A 20941-nucleotide genomic window follows, 5' to 3' on the forward strand; every position below is an offset into this window, starting at 1 on the left:
CGCATTGTGGTTTTGCTCTGGATGCTGCAGAGAACACCGACCCCACCCCCTGGCCCCCAGGAGCCGTGCAGGCCCTCCTCCTCCTCCCACGGGCCATCAGGCCACCGAGGGGCCCTCTGTCCCTCAGGCACTCTTGGACACACCCTGTACCGTCTACCCTGTCCCCACACGCAGTCCTTGTCCGGTCAGCTCACTTTATTATATATTCATAAAAGAACCCACCCCCCACCCTCTCCAGTTTCAGTCCCTGACCCAAAGGTAGCTGAAACTATCACCAGAGTTAAAGTCCCCACGTGCCCGGATGACGATGGGATCTGAGCAGCTCCTGGGAGGCCGGTAGGCCAACAGCCTGGCCTCCGCACGCCTTCCCTGTTGCCCCGCCCCAGCCGCATCTGCAGGCAGGCAAGCTGTCTCAGGGGCCCCACCCTCCTCCGGGCAGGCACCCTGTGCGTCCTCCCCAAGAGACTCGACTTGGGCCCCAGGCCCCCGTCCCCAGTGGGTGGGCTGGCTCTTAACTTCACTGGCCCCCCAAACGGCCAGCCGCTCTGTGGAGCCTCTGATTAACCCAGACACTGTAGCCCTCGCCCCTCCATGGCCCCCCCCCCCGCCTCCCTGATGGAGGAGAGCCTGGGAGAGGCAGAGATGAGGGGGGGTGACAGGGGGTGACAGAGAGGGACGGGGGGGCCTTGGCCAGGGGCTGGGGGCCACCGTCCCCAGGGAGATGGGGAGGCGCTGGGCCGGGCTGCCTGAGCTGTGCACTGCGGGCCCTGCCAGGTGGGTAGGCCCCTCTGCTGGGGGCACGGGGCACGGGGCACGGCTCTGTGGCTCGCCCTTGTGTGGAAAGGGCAGGGCCTGGCAGGAGGGAGAGGAGGGGCAGAGTAGGCAAGAAAAGGTTGAAACAGGCTTCAAATCCAGTTCAAGGCCCGCAGGCTCCGTCCTGGCGCAGTCTAAGAAGTCACTTCCTGTTTAAACCATGAAATCCAAGCTGGGTTTCTCCTCCCAGTAAAGTGGCTTTGACTCGTGTGACTTAAAAAAAAGAAAAAAACCTCGCCTGGCTCTGCTCACTCCTGACTGTGCCTCTGCTCTGAGCCTCCGCGGCCCACCGGCCCGGCCCCCTGCCTGGCCGGGCCGGGGAGTGGGGCGGGAGGCGCCATCACAAGATGCGGGGCGCCGACCTGTCGTTGGTGACGGTCCTGCGGAGCCGCACCCCGCGCCGGATGGCCACCAGCATGTCTTCGGCCGGAGGCTCGCCGGGGGCGGCGGGGGGTGGGGCGGGCGTCCCCTCCGCGGGGGCGGCCGACAAGGCGGAGGGGAAGGGGAACTGGCCCTCGGCCAGCGCGTGGGCGCCCGCCACCAGCTCCCCGAGCTTCTCCACCAGGCTGTGCCGGTTGGCGGCCAGCTGCTGCTGCTGCTCCTCGTCGTCCTGGGCCGCCAGCCCCGCGTAGCCGGCCGCCTCTGGGGACGGGCTGCCCCAGGCTGTGTTGGGCAGGCTGAGCCTCTTTGGGGAGGCCTTGGCCAGGTCCGGCGCCAGGGCTGCGGCGGCCTCGTCGGTGTAGAAGACGCACTCCTCGCTGCCAGCCCGCGTGGGCCCCACGTAGCCGGGGGAGTCAGGCACCGTGGGCGTCTTCACCGGCACGATGGGCGGCCGGATGGGGATGGGCCCGGCGCTGGAGAGGGCGCGGCGCACGGTGGGCTTGGTGGACGGGGTGCGGCGGATGGTGGCCACGCCAGGGGGCGCCCCTGAGGCGGTGGGCAGCCCCGCGGTGGAGGCTGGACGCTTGGTCTGGATCAGGCGGCGGTAGTTCTGGGCGATGTTGCTGTTGCGAGGGATGGTGGACGACTTGTCGAATTCGGGGGGCCCCTCGCCGTCTGCATCCCCGTTCACGGAGTAGCAGTCGTAGTCAGAGCCTAGGGTGGGGTGGGGCATGGGACGCGGTGGGCCCAGAGCCTCGGGGCCGAGAAGGCGCGGCCCCGGCCCGAGCCCCCGGGGCCTACCTTGGGAGGGGATGGTGTCCTCGGAGCACGAGGGCGTGGTGGTCTGCGTGCTGTAGCCGCTCGAGTACTGCAGGGAGTCCCGGCTGCTCTTCTGGTGCTCTAGGCTCAGGCCGCGGGTCAGCACCATGGCCAGGTCGCTGGCAGCAGGGGACACCTCCTCCCCGTGCTGAGGGCAGGAAGACCGCAAGCTGAAGCCTCACTCACGCTTCTCGCTCCGCCCGGTCGGGAAGGCAGTCCCCCCAGGTGTTCCGGGCTGGCCCCGTGACCACTTGCCGGGCCTTAGAGCTGGCCTGGGAGAGAGGGGGGCCCAGCCGGGCCATCCCGGGAGCGGCCCTCACCTTGGCTGCGATGGTGGCGGGGGACATGCGGGGTCGTGGGGCCTCCTCTCCACTCGGGCCCGGGGCGCCCCCGCCGGCCGGGCCCAGCTCCGGGTCTCGCAGGAGCTCCACGCGGTCCTTCCTCCGCTGCAGCGCGGTGCCTGCGGGCTGCTCGTGGGGGCCGGCCTTGGCCCAGTCCTGTAAGGCAAGGCGGGCGGGTCAGGAGGCCCCTGCGCCCTGCTCCTCATGGCCGAGGGCAGAGCACAGAGGGCACTGTGACTCCCCAGCCCCTCCTGGGCTTTCCCGCAGGAGGGAGGAGGTGAGCGTTTGGGGAACGGCTGCATTGGGGCCCAGGAGGTTTCTTTTGTGCGAAGCGGGTGCCTACGCATACCCCTCTGGTCGAACCTGGACCCTCCCTGAGTGCCTGGGCAGGTGGGGGGCACTGACCGAGGTCGGGGAGCTGCACTCGCTAACGGACTGGCAGGTCTCCGAGGCCTCAGAGGACGCGGAGCTGGAGGACTTCTGCATGCGGAGGCGAGCGGGCAGGCGACGGGGCAGGGCGGCAGGAGGGTGGGGAGAGAACACATCGGGTTACGCCGCCAGCAGGTGGGGGACCCTGACTCAGGCCTCCACGGCCTCCCCGCCCACACCACGCCCTGCGCCGCGAGCGCCTGCGCAGAAAGCAGCACCCAGAGCGCACCCCACCGCCCCCACCGCAGACCTACCCCACCGCAGCCCAAGAACCACACTTCTCTAAGAATTAACAAGACTGACTGCTGCTGGCCTGCATGTGGCGAGCAGGGAAAGAGCGATGCTAAGGTCGGCAGTGGGGTGCTGGCTTGAGCTGCGGGGGGATTTGTCACCGTTCTCTCGGAAGGGCAGGCCTGGGGGGAACGGAGTCCAGGGTTCCATCCTGCGAGTGTTAGGCAGGGCTGCCTGTTAGGTGTCTAAGCCCAGGTGCAGTGCCGGCAACTGTATTTAACAATCTGGAGTTTAGGGAGAAGTCAGGTTTGGAGCCACAGATCCAGCAGCGTGAGACAGAACCAGGTGACGCAGGCAGTCAGGCTGAGGGTGGTTAGAGAAGGGGTTCAGGGACGCCAGGCTCCCCTCAGTGCCTGGGAAGGAGAGGACAGCCCAGTAAAGAGTGACAGGACCTGCGAGCCGTGTGGGAGGAAGACCACAACAGGCACCTGTCACAGAAACTGGGGAAGAGCCCTGTGCGCCAAGGAGGGAGGGCCAGTGGTGTGGGGGCTGCTGGGGGTCCGGAAGATGGGCCAGAGGGGTGTCCATGGAGACCCCCAGAACTGAAGACAGGACCGAGGACGCCTGGAGGCTCCTGCTCTGGACAGTGGCAGGGACCAGGTACCCTGGGAGGCCCCCAACTGAAGATAAGAGAAAGGCTGAAGAAAAAGGAAGCAAGAGCAAAGCAGGACCATGAAGGTCCCCAGGGGCAGAGGCAGCCTCAGCACTGTGGTTGAGAGACTGGGTAAGTGCCAGGTGGAGAGCCCGCCCGACTGCCGCCCGGAATTAAACCTGGAAGGGGACTGGTCAGGTGCAGCTCTGCATGTCCTGTGCCCACCAGGGCACATTCTCTAAAGCATCCTGATTTCAACTCCCAGACTTTTTTAGTTTATGATGAGCCAAGATGACCAAAAGAAAACTAAACTCTGTAAGTAAGGATTCAAAGAAAATAATAAATACATTGAGAGTTTTACCAATATAATTGCTGAAACAAAAAAAGAAAAAAATGTTGGAAAACTCAGTGGAAAAATTCAACACCCATTCATGGAGAACACACTAGTGGTAGAAAGGAGCTTCGTTCATCTCACAGCGTTGTCTACAAAAATATCAATTCTTTTCTTTCTGAGGCTGGAGAAAGATAAAGATGCTCACTATCACCATTTCTATTAAGTACTGGAAGTCCTAGCAGTGCAATAGAGCATGAAAGAGAAGTAAAAAGGAGTAAAAAGCAAAAGGACTGGAAAAAAAGAAACTGTAAAAGACCTGATTGTGTATGCAGAATATTCATTCTATGATTATCAGAACTAACAAGTGTTTTTAATGAGGTTATTGGATACAAGATCAACATACAAAAAAAAAAATTTCTAAATATCAGCAGCTGAAAAACAAGTAAGAGACTCTGAAAAAGCCAAAATAATTTAAAATAGCATCAACAAATATCAAATACCCAGGGGGGAAAAAGCCAGTGGTAGACGTGCAAGATTCTCACATGAAAATTGCAAAATATTATTGAAAGAAGGTAAAGCCATAATAAAATGGAGAGACATATGTAATCCCAGGCAGAATCCCAGGGATTGCTTCTTTTAAAGTGGAAAATAACAAGCTAATATTACAATTTATAAGGAAATGCAAAGGGCCAAAAACAAGTAATATTGAAGAGTAACATACCTAGAGGACTTTTATTACCAGGTGTCAGGATTCTGTATAAAGTTACCATAATTAAGACGGTGTCCTACTGGTACAAGAACAGACAGATCAACCAGTGGAACAGAATACAAACTCCAGAAACAGCTACACATTCAGACACCTGTTTTATGACGAAGGTAACACACTACAGTGCAGTAGAGGAAAAAGATGGTCTTTGCAATAAACTGTTAATTAGATATCCATATGGAAAAAAATGACTCCTGCAGTTCAGTCGCTCAGTCGTATCCAACTCTTTGTGACCCCATGGACTGCAGCCCGCCAGGCTTCCCTGTCCATCTCTCATACTAACACACACACACACAGTCAATTCCAGATGACCTGCAGATCTGAGTGAAAAAAGGTAAAAGAAAAAGGCTTTGCAGGGAATTCCCTGGTGGTCCAGTGGTTGGGACTCCACACTTCCATGCTGAAGGCCCACCTTCAATCTCTGCTGGTTGGGGAACTTCGATCCCACAAGCTGAGCAGCAGAGCCAAAAAAAAAAAAAAAAAAAAGCTTTTGGAAGAAAACATCTTTGCGACCCTGGAGTACACAAAAATACTGCTAACAGGACAGAAAAAAGCACTAACAATTGGAAAAAATGGATAAATTAGACATACATTAAGAACTTTAGAATTTTACATTTCATGCAAAGATGGGCTCGATAAAGGACAGAAATGGCATGGACCTAACAGAAGCAGAAGATATTAAGAAGAGATGGCAAGAATACACAGAAGAACTGTACAAAAAAGATCTTCACGACCCAGATAATCACGATGGTGTGATCACTGATCTAGAGCCAGACATCCTGGAATGTGAAGTCAAGTGGGCCTTAGAAAGCATCACTACGAAAAAGCTAGTGGAGGTGATGGAATTCCAGTTGAGCTATTCCAAATCCTGGAAGATGACGCTGTGAAAGTGCTGCACTCAATATGCCAGCAAATTTGGAAAACTCAGCAATGGCCACAGGACTGGAAAAGGTCAGTTTTCATTCCAATCCCAAAGAAAGGCAATGCCAAGGAATGCTCAAACTACCGCACAATTGCACTCATCTCACACGCTAGTAAAGTAATGCTCAAAATTCTCCAAGCAAGGCTTCAGCAATATGTGAACCGTGAACTTCTTGATGTTCAATCTGGTTTTAGAAAAGGCAGAGGAACCAGAGATCAAATTGCCAACATCTGCTGGATCATGGAAAAAGCAAGAGAGTTCCAGAAAAACATCTATTTCTGCTTTATTGACTATGCCAAAGCTTTTGACTGTGTGGTTCACCATAAACTGTGGAAAATTCTGAAAGAGATGGGAATACCAGACCACCTGACCTGCCTCTTGAGAAACCTATATGCAGGTCAGGAAGCAAGAGTTAGAACTGGACATGGAACAACAGACTGGTTCCAAATAGGAAAAGGAGTACGTCAAGGCTGTATATTGTCACCCTGCTTATTTAATTTATATGCAGAGTACATCATGATAAATGCTGGACTGGAAGAAACACAAGCTGCAATCAAGATTGCCGGGAGAAATATCAATAACCTCAGATATGCAGATGACACCACTCTTATGGCAGAAAGTGAAGAGGAACTAAAAAGCCTCTTGATGAAAGTGAAAGTGGACAGTGAAAAAGTTGGCTTAAAGCTCAACATTCAGAAAACTAAGATCATGGTATCCGGTCCCATCACTTCATGGGAAATAGATGGGGAAACAGTGGAAACAGTGTCAGACTTTATTTTTTGGGCTCCAAAATCACGGCAGATGGTGACTGCAGCCATGAAATTAAAAGATGCTTACTCCTTGGAAGGAAAGTTATGACCAACCTAGACAGCATATTCAAAAGCAGAGACATTACTTTGTCAACAAAGGTCCATCTAGTCAAGGCTATGGTTTTTCCTGTGGTCATGTATGGATGTGAGAGTTGGACTGTGAAGAAGGCTGAGCGCCGAAGAATTGATGCTTTTGAACTGTGGTGTTGGAGAAGACTCTTGAGAGTCCCTTGGACTGCAAGGAGATTCAACCAGTCCCTTCTGAAGGAGATCAGTCCTGGGATTTCTTTGGAGGGAATGATGCTAAAGCTGAAACTCCAGTACTTTGGCCACCTCATGCGAAGAGTTGACTCATTGGAAAAGACTCTGATGCTGGTAGGGATTGGGGGCAGGAGGAGAAGGGGACGACAGAGGATGAGATGGCTGGATGGCATCACCAACTCAATGGACGTGAGTCTGGGTGAACTCCGGGAGTTGGTGATGGACAGGGAGGCCTGGCGTGCTGTGATTCATGGGGTAGAGAAGAGTCGGACACGACTGAGCGACTGAACTGAACTGAACTAAAGGGAGTAAAACAGCAACACACAGACTCAAGATTATCAGATGAAAAGACTTGTAGCCACAGTGTATAAGAAGTTCTACAAATCAACAAGAAAAAGACGTACAACCTAGTAGAGAAAAAGAAACAGAAGATCTGAACATTTCCTTCATAAAAAAAAGATACGTAGCCTTTAAACGTATGAAAAAACATACAACCTCATTAGTCATTAGGGGAATGCAAATTCAAACCACTGGGCACTGTTACTATAATACCCACCAGAACGGCTAACATGAAAAGAATGTCGGACACCGCTGGCTGACGAGGCGGGGGAACAGCAATAAATCAACTGCTGTGCTCGTCCTGCCCTTCTGACTATGGGAAGGCATGAGACACACCCAAAACGAGCGACATTCTACAGAACACATGGCCGGTATTCAAAAGCCATGGAGAAGGGACCAAGGAGCCATCGCAGACCGGAGAAGCCTAAGGAGACACAGTGATAGTACGCAGTGCAGGGTCCTGTGTCAGAGCCTGGACTCCTGGACCGGGAAAAGGATGCCAGTGAGAAAGCTGGCAACATGTGAAAGAGAGTCTGTCAGCGAGTTAACAGTGTTGTGCCGTGCTAATTTCCTGGTTTTAAAACTGCTGATAGTTACATGGGATGCTAGCATCAGGGGAGACAGTGCAGAGGCCGGGTGGGAACTCTGCTCTTTTTAGAGATTGTCTACAAGGCTAGAGTTATTTCACGATAATAAAAATAAACCTTAAGGGATAGGTTAAATTGCTGTAAAATAGAGAAAAGGTACATTGGCAGACAGACCTGAAGAGATGATCCAGGGAAACAAGGAGATGAGAGACGTGAGAGGAGAGAGACACAGAGACCAGACAGGAGCGAGCAGAGTGGGAGTGAGAATGAGGAGAGAATGCTCGCAAACTCCTAGAATGGGTGAAAAACCTGAATGTGCAGACAGAGGAACACAAACCACCAAGGGAGATTAAATGAGCACAAATCCACAACCAGACACGTTGCAGAAAAACTCAAGTGACCAGAGAGAGAAGTCAGGTCACTCACAAAGGCACAGCAGTGACGGAGAGCAGAACTCTCAGCCGGCAACAGAAGCCAGAACGCAGGGAAAATACCCTCGGAGAACACACTCTCCTCGCAGTGTGGAGACAAAGCAACTGGCACCCAGCGCTGCATCTCTGGCAAAACTAGCTTTCAAGGAAGAAGAAAAAAAATGAAGCATGTTTACAGAAAAACAAAACCTGAGTTTACTGCTACAGACCCATTCTAAAAGAACTTTAAAGGATGTATTTTACTGCAGAAAGAAGCAAAATGACCTTAAAAGGAGAAAATGAACAAAAAAAGTATAAACACATATGGGTAAATCTAACAGATACTTACGTATAAGATAATGATGACATTAAGAAGAAAAATGTCAATTGTAGGGATGATAAAAAAAGGAGAGAATAGCATAAAATAGCTTATAAGGGGAGGGGATAGGTGACCAAAGTTAAAATATATGTTAAGGTCCTTGAATGATTCAGGAGCCTGGGTTAGGACTTTGCTAAGGATGCATGGTAAAATTTCAAGGTAACCTGTATAAGAAAGGAAAAAAGTATAACTTAAAATCCAGTAGAAGGAAATAATGGGGGAAGAAAAAACAAACAAAAAGCAAGAAAAGAAACAAAAGAAGCACAGATAAAGCAGAATGAACAGAAATAAAAAAGAAGTCTAAGTATGCCAGTAATATCGATAACTGTGAAAGGACTTAAAAATGTCAGTTAAGAGAGAGAGATTGTCAGCCTGGATAAGAAAAGAAAACCTAGGCATATGCTGTTTACGAGAGACTCATCTAAAACATAAGGACATAGTGAGTTTAAAAACTAAGAGATAGGAAATGATAACGTAAATGTTGAGCTGAAGTAGCTGCAGTAAAATCAAACAAAACAGACTCACTCTACGCTAGAAAATGTACACGCAACAGAGGGTCAGCTACACCACGTGGGGAGACTCAGTTCACTGCGAGTTAACATTTTAAAGCTGTATGGACCTAACAGTCTCAAAAGCGTACGCACACACGGATAAAGGACACAGGAGAATGAATTATTCTAGCTTTTCCGTTAAGGAAAGCTGACGCAGACAGGACTGAGTGGGGAATGAGACGGAGGCGGTCGGTGTGGACGAGTGTCCTGAGCAGTGTTGCTGTGAAGGAGAGAAGAGGCGGCTGGAGGAGACTGTGGAGGAAGGGAGGCCTTTTAGACGGACGGTACCGGAGCATGTGTCTGTGTGCCGACAGGAATGAGCCTGCTGAGGAGGGCAGTCTGGGCATGCTGTGGGCACATCCTGGGCAAGAGGGCAGACTACAGAATGCTGGGCTCAGAGGGCCGGGCCACGGTGGGCACCTGGGCACGCGGCCTGACCTCCCTGTCTTCTGCTCTAGCTCCTCTGGTGCCTTTCACAGAGCCTGAGGATCTGAGCCTGCCTCTGAGGGTCTGAGCCTGCCTCTGAAGGGGTTCTCACGTTCAGGGTGAGAGCGGGGGAAGATGCCTGTAGATCCTGGGGCTCCTAAGGATGCCTCCGTGGGGCACCCACCCCATCACAGCCAGCCCTGGCACGGGGGGTCCCAGGGTCTGGAGCTGGCAGGCTCCTCCAAACCCTCCCCCGCCCTGCCCTGGGGCAGTGGGCTCAGGCTGGTCCTGGACGCGGTGGTCCTGGGGGCCTGCAGGCCGCTCTCAGCCCCGGCACGGGGGTCACGGGGTCCGGAGCTGGCAGGCTCCTCCAGACCTTCCCCTCCTCTGCCCTGGGGCAGTGGGCTCAGGCTGGTCCGGGGACGCGGTGGTCCTGGGGGCCTTCGGGCCACACTCAGCACCTGTAGGGGCCCCGCCCCACAGTGTGGATGGCCTGGGGCTGGCATGAGCTCAGCAGACACCCCTCACCTGGCTGGTGATGTCTGAAGGCATGGGCGAGGGGGGCTTGGAGTAGGTGGCTTCCTGGGAGACGAAGCCGGAGTCGTGGGAGGAGACGCTGGAGAGGCGGGCGGCAGGGGCGGGCTGCGCCAGGCTGCGGTAGCGACAGGCGGGACCGGGTGAGCACGTTTGGGCGCCCCCGGGCCAGGGGCCTCCGCCACCCTTGGCGCTGCTCCCGCTGCTGGGGGCGCTGGGGAGGGAGGGGGCACGGCGGCCGGACAGGGAGACACAGGGCGCGTTTGGGAGGCAGGGGGACACACGAGGGTGGGCAGAGAGGAGGGGCGGGGGAGGAAAGACAGGGTCAGACCAGGCCGAGGCCACGGGCCAGAGCAGCGGGGTCCCCGACTGCGGGCTGGGGGGCGGGCCCCCACTGCCCCAGGAGCCTCCGCCCGGCACCCCGAGCCAAGGCAGCCTGTCTGCCTCCCGCACCGCCATTATGAAGCGGAAACCTCAGCCTGACGAGGAGGAACGGAGTCAGTTAGGCTACAACTAGACACGAGTCTGACCCTGATTGTCTTCTCTGAATCTGGTATTTGCCATGAGATCCTGACTGAATGTCTAGCGTGGGGTGCTGGTCAGCACAGGTCCTAAACTCACCATCACCCTCCCCCACTTCACTTCTGTAGCTCATCCTGTCTGCATCCATGTCCAGGCTGGGCAACGCTCCTGCCAGTGAAGGTCACCATCCTCCTGAGCGTGACCCGGGAGGCCCCTGGCCCCCACCCTTGGCATGGGTGACCCCTGGGATCAACCTCCCTCCTGCGTCGGTCACCCACCCGGGGTCTGAAGAGCCTCCAGCTGCTGTGGACCATTCTCTCCCTGCAGGAGCAGCAATAACTCTGCCTGGGTCACTGCCCATGGCCTGAGTGCCCAGCCAAGCTGCTTCTAGAGAAAGAGTGCCCGGTACAGAGGGGTCTCCCCACCAGTAACCTGCTCTGTGCTCAAAGCCCCCCCACAGGAAGCCTTTAATCTAGACCCCTCCCAGGAAGCGCCCCTGACCCCGAGCCTGCCTGCTGGCCAAGCAGGACCCTGGCCCCACCCTGGCCCTGCACGGCCCCCAGGGCCAGCTTGGGCTGAGGGTTGGCCCTGTGGCAGCTGCCTAGGCGCAGCTCTCAGGAACCAGCCAGGCCGCAGTGCCCACAGGTAAGCTTAGAGCCTCTGCATACGCTCCTGAAAGCCTCCATGGCCTTCCCCACCTCAGATTCTTCCTGCTGCCCAGACTGTGCTAGGCCTGGCTGAGCTGAGAGGTTAATGCTGGGATTCTGTACCTCAGCTTCCCTCTCCATTGGAACAGAGACAACATCATACCGGATAGAATGGTGTTAGGATTCAATGAGGAAAATGCAGAAAGCATTTAACAGGCAGCTGGCGCACCCTCTGCTGCTGCTGCTGCCCCGCAGCCTGTCCCTACGCCTGCGCTAGCAGCGGTCGTGCAGTGCGAGTGTATTTTCCCTAGATTCCTTGATGATGCAGCAGTTGCATGAATTCTGGGGCCACAAAGCAATTCCTGATACACTTCTGGGCGGGGCTTCCCCCATTCCTTTTCCCTGCCCCCTACCCAGTCCCCCACTGACCTGCACATGCTGGACTTCCGGGAGCTGGAGCTGCTAGGCGATGAGGGTGGGGTCTGGTATGACCAGCTGTAGTCTGAGCCCTTCAGGTCTGTGATCACCTGGACAGGGACATTGATGGGGTCACTGGGGGCAGCCCAGCCCCGAAGAAAGCCTCATCACTTTCCTGAGTCTCCCTCCAGAGGGCTGGCGGGGTCTTCCCAATTGAGAACCAGGCCCCAGAGGAGATCTTGGGGATACGGAAGCCCTCTGTGTTCCAGCCTTTTCCTAATGCCAGCTCCTCACTCAGGGACAAGAGGCAGGGCTGCTAGAAAGCGGGGGGATGCCGGGGAGGTTGTGCCCTCTCTGCTTCTCAGGGATGCTGGCCCAGCCAGGACACAGAGGAACCTGGTGCTCCTGAGGACTCCTTGGGGCTGGTGGAGGAGTCAGACCAGAGTGGCCATGCAAGACCATGGGGTCCAACCCTGGCTCTGCTCTGCCCTCAGGCAAGCCGCTGCTTCTCTCTGAGCCCCAGTTTTCTCCTGGGAAATGCAGCTGCTCCTTCCTGTCTTAGAGGGCGTGGAGGTGACTGAACTAGGTGACCGTGGGAAGGGCTCGGCTAGGGCTGGGCGCACAGTGAGGCCGAGTGAGAGGAGCACCACGGCGCTGTCAGCGAGGACTGCGAGCATAGGGGGCAGCTGCACGTGTGTGCATGGGGCTGGTGGGTGTGGGCATGGAGGCCGGAGGCACCATCAGGACTGGCTTGCTCGGAGCCTGGCCCTGTGGATCCGGGACGTCCAGCCGTCTGCTCTGTGTGAGGCCCTGCTGGGTCCCGGGCACACACCCTGCTCGTGTGGGCAGGTGCCCCTAGAACTCACGGGGGAGGCCTTCTGTGCCCAGCTGATCCCCCCAACGTTTTCCCATTGCCTCCTTCGTTGTCCCCAACCAAGGCGGGCCGTCCCCGGGGCTGGCCATACCTGCTCGCTGGCGGGGGGCAGCTTGTGCGGCTCCGCGGTCAGCACCACCAGGTCGTCGATGATGCCCTGCAGGTGGGTGATCTCCCCCAGCATGGTCAGCTCGCCGTTCTGACGGGGCAGTGAGTCAGCCTCCCGGGCCTCCCTGCCCGGCCACCCCTCCCTCGCCCTTCCCCCCGGCCCATGTGGCTTGGGCCATGGTCCTCAGGACCTCTCGGGATTTGTGAGGGCCCCTCAACTGGCCCAGTCGTGGAGATGCTAAGAAGGCCTCTGTGTCCCCGCGGGACCCACCACCACGGGCTGCAGGAACGTGATGAAGGTGCAGAAGCGGCCACGCTCCTCAATCAGGGCCCGGCGCACTGCCTGCTTCTCTGTCTCCTCCAGCAGCAGGTACATGTCATTCACATCCTGCAGGGCGCTGTCCAGCTGGGGCTGCAGGTCTCCTTTCCCTGGGGGGTGGGGAGGAGAGGCCGCGCTGGGGACGCGGGCCTGACTTGCTGCATCCAAGGCTCAGGCCCCGAGGTAGGATCCCTGGCCGTGAGGCTGGGCACTTCCGGGGGAGCCTGGGGACCGGGGAGGGCAGCTGGGACGCCAGGGCTCGTGGAAAGGCTGGTCCCCAGCGCAGGCAGAGAGGACAGACAGGCACACAGGAAAGACACCAAAGCTGCAAAGCCACCCAGTTCCTGGGGCGAGCAGAACCTTGGGCAGCCCTGGGGCCACCCGGAGCAGCTGTGCTCAGTGGAGTCAGGCGGAGGCCTCCGGGAGAGCAGAAGCTTCTGCCCCCAGGGACACCCTCACTGCCTGTGGGGTGAGGCGCCTCCCTTCCTGGGCTCAGGGAGGGGGCGTGGAAGCTGAACAGAGTAGAGCATGGGGCAGGGCTGCAGGCCAGGCCACGACGGAGGCGGGGTCCAGGAGCGCTGGGGCTGGGCCCAGGGCATGGGAAAGGGGGTGTCTCATGGGGGTCCCCACTTGGCTCAGGAATGATGCACAAGAACAGCAGGAGCGACACAAAGATGCAGCGAAAGAACCACAGAGAGCGAGAAGAGAATGGAGAGGAGACAGCGAGAAGGGCGTTGGGGGCGCGGCGGAGCAGGAGGGAAGGGCCCGGCGACTGCCGGGCTGGGGCAGCCGAGGCCTGGCCCCCACCCTGCCCACCCGCCCTCCTGGCCTGGCAAACCGACCCAGCACAGCCCCGGCCTCGGCCCCGGACCGGAGGACTGTGCCCCAGCCCCTCCCTTGCGGACCGACCACCTTCCTCGCTCCTCCTCGGCCTGAAGAGGTTCCTCCAATGGCCCTGAGCTGGGGGAGACAGACAAATGCGACAGGGACGACAGGGAGGGAGAGCAGCTCAGGGGACGGGCATCTGACTTACCAAGTAGCTCTACAGGAGGGGTGGGGAGAGGAGAGGAGAGGAGAGACAGAGAGAGAGACCGTGTGAAAGACAGCCGGATGGACAAAGCCGCTCCTGGGGGCGGGGCCTCCTGCAGCCTCCCGAGGAGGGGGTCCAGTCAGGCGGCAGGCACCCCCTCTGCCCACCCCAGAAGCTGGGGTCCCTGTGTCCAGCACGGGGTGCCTCAGGTCGGACGTTGCCCTGGGTGACCCCACGGCCGTCGGGGACACAGCGCGGGGCTGTGCAGGGGCCCGCGGGGCTGCACCTCTGCAGCCGCTCGGGGCTCACCTTTGCGTGCTTTCTTCTGCAGCTTCAGCGTGTCCGAAGACTTTTTCTTGATCTCGTGCCGCGCTCGTTTGTACTCTGTGCAGACGGAGAGAGAGCGGCGCTATGACAGGGTTTCTGCCAGTGGGGAGCTGGAGGGCGCGGCCAGGCGGGACCCACCTTTTGCGTGATCCTTGTCCAGCTGGTTGGCCGACTTCTTCCAGTCCTCGATGCGCTCCTGCAGCGGGTTGATGAGGCTTTCCAGCAGCGCGCTGAGGGCAACGGCAACGGAGGGCAGGTCAGGGTCGCCCTGGGATCTTCCCTCGACCCCCACCCCCAGCGCGGACGCACTCACTTGGTGAACTGCCGCAGCTTGGTCTCGATGCTGCGGTGGCGCATGCACATGCGCGTGAGCGCCGAGCCGATGTCCCGCGTGGCCCCTGGGGGCAAGCGCCACGTGGGCGGGGCCGCCGGGCTCCTGCAGGCCCCGCCCGGGCCACGCGGGGGCGCGTCTGGCCCAAGAGCCGAGCTCGCAGCCCGCCGGCCCTGAAGTCCCCATCCTGCGGCCCCGCCGCCGCCGCCGCCGCCGTGCCCCTCCCGGCATCCCCATCTCTCCACTCCGCAGGCCCGGTCCGGCATCCCCATCCCGCTGATCCCTCCTGCGACCCCGCCGGCCCCTCTCGGAGGGGTCAGGTCAGGACCTGTCCCCGTAACCCCAGAGGGGAGAGGCCCACACCAAAGACGGTTCAAGGAGCCAACAAAACCCCTCCCTCCCAGAACCCCCTCCAGATGCGCCCAGATGCAGGCGTGAGGGTGCCCGTCGCCTTGGTCTCACCAGCCAAGGAGGCAGGAGCCCCAGGTCCCACTGCTCGGACCGGAAGGCCGCAGAGCCAAGGCCAGCAAGGGAACCTTCCCCTGCCCCGTGCCCCGAGAAGGGCAGATGGGGAGAGAAGCCACAGACTCACCTACGGAGTGTGAACACCGTGGCTGAGAGGTCAATCCAGCTACCTGGCAGCGAGACAGACCCCCCTCGCACTCCCCTCCCCCACCCCCGAACATCCCTGTCGCCTGTCACCCGCTCCTGCCCAGTGATGAGAGGCTCCCTCTCTCCAGAAAGCCTGCTCCATGAGCCAGCAGGACCCAAGGTCCCGTCTCTGGCCCCGGGTCCTCTCCGGCTCACACCCACTCAGCTGTTCGGAGTGCAAGTCCAAGTTGGGCCGCGTGCCCTCCCCACCTCGGGTGTTGGTGGCCATGTCGGCCACTTTCTGGAAGGCGTCCAGGAAGGCCACAGCAGCCAGCACGGTGGTCCTGGGGAGACGGGTGGGGGGCGGTCAGTGGGGGGGTGGCCTTGCGCCCCATCTCCTCCCCAGCTGGGGCACCCTCACCTCAGCTGGGAATGCAGCTTCGTGGCCTTGGAGTTGAAGTCCTCCCAGATGGGGTAGGAGCTCTGCGGAGGGGATGGGAGAGGCAGTGAGCCGCCATGAGGGCTCCCCCCGGGCCGGGGCCCCTCATGCCTGGTCTAGACCCTGGGCCGTGTCTAAGAGAGCAGCCTCGCCCCTGTGGAGAGGGGGCTTCCGGGGTTCCTCTGGGGGCAGACACGGGCATGAAGAAGGCCTGGCCCCAGAAACAAGCACCTCTGCCTGCCCCGCGCTCCCTAACAGTCAGGAACCCCGGGCACTGTGAGCAGTGGTAGCCCACATCCTCAAGGGGATGGAGACTGGGAGCGGCAGGCCGCGTCTCCTTGCGGGTGGGAGGGCCTGGGGGGGACTGGGCTGGCCACACTAGGGGCACTGTGTCCCCCGGACACAGCCCTGGATGGTCCACACGGCCTGGGGGCAGAGGCGCAGTGAGCCGTGGTGGAGCTTGAGACACGCTGGGTCTGAATGAGGGCCCCGTGACCCGGAAGCTGCTGCCAGCCCATCTGCCCATCACAGGCCAGCGGCCGGGGCTCCCAGGCCCAGGGGGACCGCGGCTGCTGCGGGGCCTGGCCAGCCTGCCCGGGACAGTCAGGCCCAGGCTGAATGGGGCCTTGTGCAGCCAACAGAGCCACCTTTCTCCACCCCCAGCTCCCCGCCCCTCCTGGGGACACAGTGTGGCCTTTATCCCAGCCTGGCCCAAAGCTCTGAGCTGGGAGGGGGTTTCCCAGTAGTGAGGCCGGGCTCCTGGCGATCAAGTTGTCCAGTGTGATCAGCGGGCTTTTCTGGCTAATGGGCCTCCCATGGCTGTTGGGTCCCGGCCCAATGGCCCTGTGGAAGGAAGCCTTGATCCTTGAAAAAGAGCCCCAGGGCAGCGAAGCCCCAAGGTTCTTCTGACCTTCCCTTCCATGTGGGATGGGGTGCTGGGAGCCAGGGCTTTTCCAGTGGGAAGGGGGAAGGCAGAGACCTCAGTTGCCAAGGCCTCAGAGGCAGGCTCTGCCAGGCTGGAACCCCAGGGAGGCCAGTCTGCTGCAGTGGGAAGCACAGGGCAGCTTCTGGGATCGTCAGAAGCACCCTCCCCTCCCAGCCCGGCCCAGCCAGCGCCCAGGGAAAGCAAATATTTGAGAAGTTCACAGGCTGGAGCGGGAAGGCAGAGGCGGTGGGTGGGCTGTCTGTGCGGCACAGCCTGGGGTGAAGGAGCCTGGGTCTCCCCTGGCACTCCTGAGGACTTGGCACCACCCCGCTCTGCACCCCAGCCCTAGGCTGTGCTGAGACCTTGGGGAGATAACGCCATGGGGGCAGGGGTGCAGAGGCAGCGGTCCTGGCCCCTGGGGTCTCAGCCCCTCAGCAGCCTCTGTCTGAAAGCTAGGGGCTGGGAGAAGTGGGGGAGACAGGTCTGTACCCCGCTGTGGGTGAGACAGGTCTGTGTACTGAAGTCACACCCTCACAGCCTCCGCCCCGAGGCTCACTCCATCCCTGGCCCTCCCAGTCTCGGTCCTCCTTGGGCAGAGGGGACAGGGTGGGGTTTGGGGGGCCAGGCCCAGCCCCTCCTCAGCAGGTGGACAGGAGCTCCTGGCCTGTAAGGGCCCACTGGTAAGTCACGATGACCCCAGAGGCGAGCTCGAGGGGCCAGCGCCCAGGAGCGTGTCCTGTCTCCGCCCGGGCCTGTGCCCTCAGGCAGGCTGCACCCAGCTGTCAGGCAGGCTCGAAGCCTCCGGACTCGTGGTCTTGATAGTGACGGGGACTGCGACTGGGGGTCAAGAGTGTGGTGGGCCAGGCGCCCGGCCGAGCGCTCTCACTGTGGGGTCACACTGAGTCCTTACAGCAACCCTGGGAGGCGAATACCGCTGTCACCACCCCCATTCTACAGATGAGGAAACTGAGGCTCAGAGAGATTAACTGGCTGGTCCATGGCTACCGAGTGTGGGGTTCAGGCTCTGATCCCAAGTCTGACTGGTCACTGCATGGCAGGGACACCCCCTCTACTTCAGGGTCTGGAAGGTGAGTATCTGGGTACCCAGGGTGGGGAGGGGCGGGGACTGCAGAACTGGGAGAGCAGCAGGCGGCTCTGGGGGGGCAGTCACACGCTCGTCACAGGGGGTGCTCAGGTGGGCGGGCCCCAGGCTGTACAGGTGAGTGGCCCAGGCTGCACCCCGGGAGAGGAGCTCTGCGGGAGGCTCCTCTCTGAGTCTGCTTGCTCCTCTGTGAGATGAGCGCGGGAGCAGGCTGGTGTGGAGACGCCTGGGAAGCACTAGGTCAGGACCTGGCACACAGAGAGCACTTGGCTAAGACCGCGGACAGAGCGAACAGGCGGTCTCTGGGCCTGCGTGACATTCCCCACTCTCGGGGGCAGGCAGATTGTGACCCCATTTCCGGAAGGTGCAGGCTGAGCCCCGGACCCCCTCCCAGCCCTGTCATTCCCGGACAAGTTCTTGCCCTTCTCTGAGCTTCGGGGGGCATCTGGGCCACTTAAATGAGGCAGGGCAGGCAGGGAACGCTCCTGGGGCCCCCTGCCCTGAGTCGGTGCCCCTCCAGGCCCCAGGGGCAGCCCCCCTCCCCTCCTCGGCCACCCCCATGCCAGGCTCTGGACCTGCAGCCCTGAGCGGGCTGTCATGGGGCTTCGCAGGTAAGTTCGGTCTCCTCACCCTGGCCACCTTCCTCTGTGGAAACCCTGCTGCTTCTGTGGCTCAAGCCACTGAGCGAAACAGCCAGAAGCTGTCCCCCAATTCCAGATGACTGGCCTCCAGGCGGTCCGCGTCCCTGCCCTGTCCCTGGCCCAGACACAAGCCTGTGTCACAGGCTGGGGACTGGTGGGGCTCGGCATTACGCCAGGTGAAACCTCTCCCAGTTTGCCTCCCCACGTCAGAAAATCCTGAGCCGCTTGCTACAATCTGGGCCCATCTCCTTCGTCTCATCCCCAAGTTCTTTGCAAATTGCCTGGAGACGGGGGAGACGGTCCTGCCCGCTTCTCTGAGTGAAAGCGGCTGCGGAGGCAGTGTGTGTGGTGAGGATGCCAGTGGGACAAGGTGCGGGAAGGAGCCGCTCCGCCAGCCCCGGGAGTGGTTGGGGGAGGGTGGTCTGGAATGGGAACCTGGTGCCAAGGCTGCGATGCTCACGGGGCAGGAAGGGCTGCTGAAGGCAGCGGGAAGCCAGCACTCAGGGGCCAGCAGAAGGGCTTGGAGGTGGAGCTGGGGGGACAGGGTCTCAGGGGAGCACCCTGTGTGGGGCACCGAGGGGCACCTATGCACGCTGCCAACCCTGCAGTTCTGCGGGAGGGTGGCCCCGGGCCTCCTGGGGGTGGGGGGCACAAGGATCTGGCAGCCCCCCGAAGGCCTGCCTGGGCACTGTGGTGTGTCCCCCCAGGGTCTGCGATGTCACTGTAGGATGCCAGGCTGTGTACCAGGGAGGGTGAGACGCGGGGCGGGGGGGGCTCTGAGGAGTTCCATGTTCCCCCTAGCCTGGCCACCCTGCCCCAGAGCAGAAGGGGAGAGGCGCGGCCTGCCTGCCCCCGGCCTGTCATTGCGGTCGGCCCTCCTCTCTGCCTAGTCAGCTGGGCCACCCCGCCAAGCCCCAGCCTCTTTGGGGGCGAGGACCCCCTCGTTCCCCGGATCAGCAGTGACGGATGAGGTCATGGGCTGGTCCAACAGTCTCCTTAGTGACCTTGAGCCATTCCCAGCCTCGGTTTCCCCACCTGGTGAGCCAGCGTGGGCCAGGAGTTGGTGGCCCGCTGAAGCCTGACCTTGGGCCATCCGGGAGAGGGGCTGGAGCTGAGAGCCTGGAGCAGCCGGCAGCCCTTCCCTGGGGCTGCTCCCTCAGGCCCACCTTCGCCCTCCTCCCCCCAAGGCGGGTCAGAGGCCTTGGGGCCCGGGCCACTCCTCACACAGACCGTGGAGTCCTGGAGCTGCTTTGGGGCGCGGGCAGCGGGCGCAGAGGCAAGGCTGGCAGGGAAGGAGTTAACGGTTCCCTGCTTTATTATTTTTCGCTTCTTTGGCGGTGACAGCATTGTCTGGGCTCCGGGGCCGTCGGAGTCGGGGAAGGGGGCCCCGGGGGTGGTAGAGGGTGGAGGCCGGAGAGACCCAGGACCCTTTAAAGGGCCCTGAGTCGCCCCCGCAGCCAAACCCCCATTCATGGTTTGGGGGTCTGGGGCGCGGGAAGCCCGCGTGTGCGCAGACTCAGGTCGGGACCCCAAGGGGGCGCTGCGACCTGGGCGACCAGGGGCATGGACCTGGGTATCGCACGGACACCCAGACACATGAGTGCCCACACCCCCCACGACGGGCGCCCGGAGACCAGGGCGCACGGCAGACGCAGGCCAGACGCGCTCAGACAAGGGCACACAGACGCGGGGCCTCACCGACACGGCGGGACGCGGCTGCCCGCCGCCACGCGTCCTCAAAGGGGACACGCACCCGCGCCGCATCCGCGCCCGTTACCTTCATGTCGTTGACGATGGCCTGGAAGAGCCCGCCCAGGGCGCCGCACTCCTTCTCCGCTGTCTCCATGCTCGGGCCGGGCGGCGGCGCAGGCAGGGCGCTGGGACCCGCACCGCGGCGGCTGTCGCTGCGAGGCCGGGCCGGGCCTGCCGCCTCCGGGCCGCGCTCAGCGGCCGGCCGCGCCGCGCTCGGGGGTCGCGGGCCGCCGCGGGCGGCGCGGGCCATGTTGCGGCGGGGCTGGCGGGCGGCGCGGGGGGCGCGGCGCGGGCGGCGGGCGGCGCAGCCTCGGCGCGGGGACTGGCGCGGCGGCCGTAACCCGAGCGCGGAGGCCGGGGCGTCACGTGGGCGCGGGGGGCGGGACGCGGGGAGGGGTCTGCAGGGAGGCCGGGCGGGCGCCGGCCCATTCACGCCCGGAGCCCGGGCTTTGAAATCCGAGCCCGGGCGCGGCCAGACGGGCAGTCAGAACAGGCCCGACGGGCGCAGGCGCCGCCGCGGGGGCGGTGCTGCCTGGCTTCCCCGCGGGGTGGGGCCGGCGGTTTGGTGCCGCCCCGTGAAGGGGCTCACCACCACCCTCCAGCCTTTGGTCTAGGGCTGTCTGTGTCTCCCCGCGTTTTCAGAAGAGAGGAGCAAGCTGAGATCCTGACGCGTCCCGTGTGATGGACCCACCCACACGTAGCAGGGGCGTACGGTGTCCCGGAGGCCGCCCGCCTTGGGACATTTTACCCCAGGCACAGGAGTTTGGACCTCCCCCAGTTCTCTGGCTCCTTTCCAAGCAGGGCCCGTGCTGATGCCACCTGCACGGGGTGCCCCAGGCCGGACCTCTGGGGATGGTGGGGTCCGGTCCTCAGGGTTTGGGGCCGAGCGGGACCAGCAGAGCAGAGGCAGATGTGTGATCTGTGTGATCTCA

The 20941-nt window shown here is 60.5% G+C and overlaps 1 protein-coding gene across 2 annotated transcripts; it reads right to left on the reverse strand.

Annotated features, from left to right (window-relative positions):
* Positions 1-5: 5 nt before the first annotated feature.
* On the reverse strand, positions 6-20444 carry MTSS2 (MTSS I-BAR domain containing 2). 2 transcript variants are annotated; one of them, XM_070388747.1, is made up of 14 exons: positions 20035-20444; positions 15572-15633; positions 15421-15494; positions 14542-14626; positions 14367-14458; positions 14211-14285; positions 12824-12981; positions 12536-12643; positions 11583-11680; positions 9979-10102; positions 2760-2834; positions 2334-2510; positions 1996-2161; positions 6-1908 (listed from the first exon to the last, which is right to left on the reverse strand). In XM_070388747.1, exons 1-14 carry the CDS (start codon positions 20257-20259, stop codon positions 1154-1156), a joined length of 2274 nt encoding a protein of 757 aa, XP_070244848.1. In that variant the 5' UTR covers positions 20260-20444; the 3' UTR covers positions 6-1153. The 2 variants fall into 2 exon arrangements, with proteins under 2 accessions (XP_070244848.1, XP_070244849.1); XM_070388748.1 differs by having other exon boundaries at positions 9979-10198; positions 20035-20384.
* Between the last annotated feature and the right edge of the window lie 497 nt (positions 20445-20941).

This window comes from Bos mutus, chromosome 18 (assembly GCF_027580195.1).
Source record: "Bos mutus isolate GX-2022 chromosome 18, NWIPB_WYAK_1.1, whole genome shotgun sequence".
Taxonomy (NCBI): domain Eukaryota; kingdom Metazoa; phylum Chordata; class Mammalia; order Artiodactyla; family Bovidae; genus Bos; species Bos mutus.

Coding starts and splice junctions, on each gene's coding strand:
- MTSS2 (XM_070388748.1), bottom strand. CDS start 20,259: ATGGCCCGCGCCGCCCGCGGCGGCCCGCGACCCCCGAGCGCGGCGCGG. Junction 15,634..20,034: donor CCATCGTCAACGACATGAAG/GTAACGGGCGCG, acceptor TCCCCTCCGCAG/AGCTCCTACCCCATCTGGGA. Junction 2,835..9,978: donor CTTCAGACATCACCAGCCAG/GTGAGGGGTGTC, acceptor CTCCGCATGCAG/AAGTCCTCCAGCTCCGCGTC.